At 39.5% G+C, this 5,735-nt stretch overlaps 1 protein-coding gene across 1 annotated transcript; it reads right to left on the minus strand.

Moving 5' to 3' along the window:
- Positions 1-217: 217 nt before the first annotated feature.
- LOC139715814 (uncharacterized) lies at positions 218-1,733 on the minus strand. Its single transcript, XM_071627352.1, has 2 exons — positions 1,381-1,733; positions 218-863 (listed from the first exon to the last, which is right to left on the minus strand). Exons 1-2 carry the CDS (start codon positions 1,731-1,733, stop codon positions 218-220), a joined length of 999 nt encoding a protein of 332 aa, XP_071483453.1.
- Between the last annotated feature and the right edge of the window lie 4,002 nt (positions 1,734-5,735).

A 5,735-nucleotide genomic window follows, 5' to 3' on the forward strand; every position in this document is an offset into this window, starting at 1 on the left:
GACCAGGAAATTGTAGAATACCTAACAATCAATCTAGGGTGTATACCCTAAGCACGGTAACTTAAGTAATGCTGATTAGATTTATTCCTGTTTTAGCGTGTGTTTTCCTATTTCGTTATATCCAAAGTACGGTAGACATCAAAGAATAGTGAGTAACCCTCAGTCCCTAAAATCATACATCACGGCAGTGAAGTGAAAATAAATCATTTAGTGACAATTACAACTTAAGTCTATGGGCGTACATCTCTTCAAAATACTTCATGACCTTGTTTGAACATCGTATGACGTCGGAGGTCAACTTTTCAGGGAATTTGCTGGGAGGAAGAAATTCGCTGCTCCTCATTGCTCTCCCGTAGAAATTGACAGCATCAAGAACGAGGTTATCCCCAGCCGCTTTCCATGACTTGAGAGAATCTGTGGAAGCATCCCATTTGAAGAGTGACTCGCTGAAAGGGAGTCCTACCTTGTCGCAATACGCTTTCAAGTATTCTGCCGGCTTGGTCAGGAGATCATCAGCATCGATCACGATCGGATCACTGTCGATATTTTCTCTGACATACTTCCAGAGATCGTAGAGCTCCTGTATGTAATAGCCTGATGGATAAGTTGGGTCATCATGTTCAACGTCGTACGTCTGTTCATTAGCAGATTTCCCTTTGAGAAGTCCTAGCTGGGATTGGTTCGTGAACATAGCTTTTCGAGTGGAATTTATAGAGCGAATGGGATTGCGGATAAGAAAAGTGTGTTTAAACCCGCTGGGCATAAACTGGAAAGCGTTGCTGCTGACGACTCCTGCACCCATGTCTTTCACAAAAACACGTTTGCTGTTGGCATTTTCCAGAGCCTTCTTTACCGACGAATACCTGTGATAAGATAAATATTTCACAAATCATCTTTTCAAATTTATGGCGAATTTATGATGATGTATTACGTTCGGGATTCATCATACAGCTGTATATATTTTGTCTTCAGATAAAACGTCAAACTTTCATCATCGTTGGTATATGAATATGATCATTACCGCATGTTGAGTGTGAGTTGAGGGGTTACTAGTGTTTCTTGTTCTGTATGAAGGATTTCAAAGGACAAATTTATGCTTCATGATTCATTCTAAGCTACGCAAATTCTCCATCAGTATTTCATACCAATTAGACCAAAATAACACGATCATTGTCTGTCGAGCACACCCAGTTTCTACAGATTTAAAAGCGTCTTGTTTGAACTTGCTGTTCTTTAAGTGGAGACAATGCATTGTTTCAATAACGGCTTATGTTACCACAAGTTACACTTATTTGATTTATGTTTCATGCACCTCAAAACTATCGTATCTATACTTTCTGATGCATTCATTCTTACTGCAATAAAAAAACCAAAACTCACGCAAGTCGTTGAGGTTCCACTTTAGTCCGCACTCCGTAAGATACCAGATCGGCTGTCTTTCTAAACTCCTCCTCGTTTCCCGCATAGCTCATTGGAAGATCTTCTCCGCATAATTGCTTGTATGTTCTTGCGGCAACGAAGCTATACGCAAATGGTTCGAAATAGACCTCCATATCTTCGATGGCACTCAGACATCTTGTAAAGGCAGTAGAGCCAGCCCTAGGGACACACCACAAAAAAACTCTAGACCTTTCCGATCCTGATTCACTGAAAGACATATTCACGCCTTCCTCTCTGACTCCGGTGAACTCTTCTCTTCCTGATGCAACTTGAAAACTAGCTACAGACACCATATCGCAGATGGTAGGGTTCTATACCATGTGGAATAATGAGTGGGGCTTGCTGGTCGGTTACTTTTCGACGTTCGTTGTAATCGTCGCATATAGACTATGTAATGGTTTATATGGGAACCAGAAAAGAGGTTAGCAAATACTACTACATTCCAAAAAACAAACAGAGACGAGAACTTTGGACTGGCATTTATCTTTTATTTTTTTATTGAATATAACTCATTCATTTGGTTAAATAGTGTCAAGACTAGCTACTTTAACAGTTTAAAGCTTTAACTCCATCTGCGGTCAAAGGAATAGTTTACTTGAGAATAGTGCCTGGTCCTCTCTAAGAAAAATCAAACTAAATCATTGTTTGTTTGTTTTTATATAGAAACAGCATTGAAACTGAAAGCAAGAGAAGAACAAGGCAGAGGGATGAAGATGTGCTCTGAGGATCTATTAAATCAATCTCAAAACTATTCTTTTTGGACCCCATATATCAGGCTACCGGAGCAGCTAGTCTACTACAATGACAGCATGGGAGACTGGTTTACGACCGCACTTGGAGTCAGACAAACCTGTCTACTCTCTCCCACTAATTTAACATCTTTCTTGAAAGGATCATAACAGATGCACTGCACGATCATGAAGGAACTTTCAGTATTGGAGGCAGAATAGTCACAAACGTACGTTTTGCTGACGATATCGATGGTTTAGCTGGAAAGGAGGAGGAACCAGCTAGCCTGATAGAACGCCTGGAAAGGACCTCGACCGCTTATCTAAAGGAAATCAGTGCCATCAAAACCAAACTCGTGATAAACACCAAAGGTATCAATCGGGACATCTAAGCTGGAGGTAAAGGGCTGGAAAATGGGAGAAGTTTCAACACCTGGGGCAATAGTCATTGACCAAGGTTCAAAGACAGAGGGTAATAGCAAGGATTGCACAGTCAACAACAGCATTGACAAAGTTTATGCCCAAGTCACATAGACATCCCAGATCACACCGGACCACCCCTGATCTGATCCAGGAAAAGATCCGTGTTGATGCATTGGACATCCTTGGACATCCGCGTAAGTTATGTCTGTGTAGATCCGGGGACATCCGGGAGGCCAACACAGCAATTCTTTGAGATTAAAAAAAAAAAAACATCCGGCGTCATCCGGGGATTGCAGTATTGGCAGAGCAATCCGAGGTGGCCCGTGTGGCTGCCTTGTAGCTGCCGTGTTGGTCCGTGTGGACGCCGCGCTCTTCCGGCCTTATCCGTGTTGCTGCCGTGTTGATACCGTGTGTACAGTTATATCAACGCTCGTCGACACTCCATCGAGATCGAAACTATCCCGGATCCCCCGGATCACCGTGTAGATCCTTGAGGATCCGTGTTTATATGTGACTGGGGCCTGATCATTTGGAGGGATTGGAACATCACAATAAAGTCCAAAATCAGACTAATGCGCTCCCTTGTCTCCATATTCTTGTATTCATGTGAGACATGGACCCTAAACAAAGACCTAGGAAGGAGAATACAGGCCACATAGAGATGAGATCTCATCGCAAACTACTTGGCATCTCCTACAAAGACCTCATTACCAATGATGAAGTAATAAACCGAGTTCAACAAGCCATTGGGTCTTTGAAGACCTATTGTCAACCGTGAGAAAACGCAATCTCAAACGGTATGGGCACGCGGTGAGATCATCAGGACTGGTCAAAACAATCTTACAAGGCATAGTGGGAGGAAAGAGAGCAAGAGGAAGACCAAAGAAGAGATGGGAAGACAACATACAAGACTGGACAGGCCTATTGAGAGAAGCACAAAGGAAGGCAGAGGAGAGGAAGGGATGGAGGAAACTATATGTTTGGTCTTCTGTGGTGCCCCAACGGTCTTCTCGACTACGGATGTGTAAGATGTCAGATATTGTGGAGAAATAATTGAGATCATTCATAATTTGAAAGAATCTAAAAGCTCAGGCTGTGATGGAATTGATAATTTAAAAACATAATTCCCCCAAATAACAGATCACTTAGTACAATCTACTGCTCACGACTAGACTTGTACCAGATAATAAGAAGATTGCAAAAGTTATTCTTGTATATTATAATAAAGAAAGGGGAGAAGAACGACGTTAACAAATACAGACCGATATCTTCATTCACTAAAAAAAAGAAAAAAATCCAAAGAAAATTTTGAAAGCTTTGAGGTAGAACACTCGTTTCTTTAGTTATAACTTCTTCTTCCTCTTTTTTGCTACAATGGCAAAGTGTGCATTGTTCCTTTTTTCGCTATAATACCATTCGTACATATAATTACTTTTTTGTGTGTTCAAAGAACTTTCCTCCCGAGCTGAATGAAAGTCGAATTGACTCATGTACCACTTTGTAGCATGTTTTTTTCTTGATGGAAATATATACGCAATTGAATTGAATTGAATTGAATTGTCACTCTCTGTACAAATGTATAATTTATTTGTAAGGTTGCAATTACTGATCTACCTTTTTAACAAACATGTCAGAAAATGAACTTGGAAATATACATAATTATAATATACAGAGGATAACAATGGATTTAAAACTTTAAAAATCTGTCATAGCACATCATCACCCTCTGCACTAACATTTTTTTGTTGTTGCTTTCATTCAATATACCTTGTCCGCACTGGACTACAGTACTTAACATAACGATATTATAATTTTAGAGCCTGACTGGTATTTGTTCCAAGTTCACGGTATCACTGCCGCTGTCATCATATTAAAAAAAAAAAAAAATCGGCTCAAAGCGTATCTATTGCTGACGCTTTCCAAAAACTCAAAAGCACCAATGTGTGTTCACTTCAATATGCGAGCGTTGCATTTCATTTATACTGGCGCATCCAGTCTCACGTAATAGTTGTGATAAGAATGTTTGAGGTTTATTTTCAAATTCAGGTGATCAAATTCCCACTTTGTGCACTTAGAATTGTGAGGAACCGTTTAAAAAAAGGAAGAGGGGGTACGAGGGTTGGTCACTTCTGATAAAATGAACACACATAGGCCTATACATAATCAAACCCTCATGCCCTTAATGCACAAACATACACACACCAGAAATCGTATTTTCACATATTTTTGGAGTTTCTGTACTGTTCTCAAGTTATTTCTCCTTACAATGATATCGCAACGATATGTGTTCACAAAATGATCATGTAAAATGCCATGCATTACTTTAATACTCGATTTCTGATAAATATAAGTAGTATAATATATTATGTAATATGTTATATTTCTTGTGTGTGTGTGTGTGTGTGTGTGTGTGTGTGTGTGTGTGTGTATGATAAGGGCGAGTTTAGCAACCAAACGATAATTCCAGCGTGTAGGTGTCCTGCTTCTTGATGACACCATACATCTAGAAGAGACAGCACCCCTGCATTTTCCACATTTCAAAGACCAAGTGGCACACAACATATGATCTCACAGTCCCGAAAGGTCGTGGAAACCAATCACAGGAAGATATTATTAATCAATAATGTTTATAATGTTCATGTTATCAGTTATGAGATTCTCTAAGATTGCTGTTGAAGCGGTCGCGGAACTTCGTGTGTTTGTTTGTGTGTGTGTGTGTGTGTTAGTGGGGGTGGGGCTAGTTCCTGGTTATTTATTTTTTACCATATGAACAATGAAACATTTTAAAGTTCTTATTCAATATGAAACATAACATTTTGTCACATCATAGTTATTCATAATTTTTCATAACGTCCTGAAGCGAGAAGTGAAAGATGTGAAAATAGCCCATCTCGGTGATATACTGAGGTTATGATTTAAGGCATTACAGGAAGAAAAATGGTAGATAAATAGGGAGTGACCATAAAGAGAAAAATATGGTTTGGTTTTCACGAATTCGAAAGAGAAACACACACACACACAGGACAATGCGTCAATTTTTAGAACTCTTGATTCTTTAATTGGTAGATGAATCCATTTTATATTTAATTCGCGCAGTGCTGTATACTAAATAATCATTAGTCTTGACTAATTTGACATTAAGAC

The sequence above is a fragment of the Diadema antillarum genome, unplaced genomic scaffold, assembly GCF_040938485.1.
Source record: "Diadema antillarum isolate AM-2024a unplaced genomic scaffold, OU_Dant_1.0 scf00000055, whole genome shotgun sequence".
NCBI classification, from domain to species: domain Eukaryota; kingdom Metazoa; phylum Echinodermata; class Echinoidea; order Diadematoida; family Diadematidae; genus Diadema; species Diadema antillarum.

Excerpts from the sequence above, each read along its gene's own strand:
- LOC139715814 (XM_071627352.1), bottom strand. The coding sequence starts at position 1,733 with ATGGTGTCTGTAGCTAGTTTTCAAGTTGCATCAGGAAGAGAAGAGTTC. Across the intron at positions 864-1,380 it reads GTGGAACCTCAACGACTTGC|GTATTCGTCGGTAAAGAAGG; the intron begins GTGAGTTTTGGT and ends ATCTTATCACAG.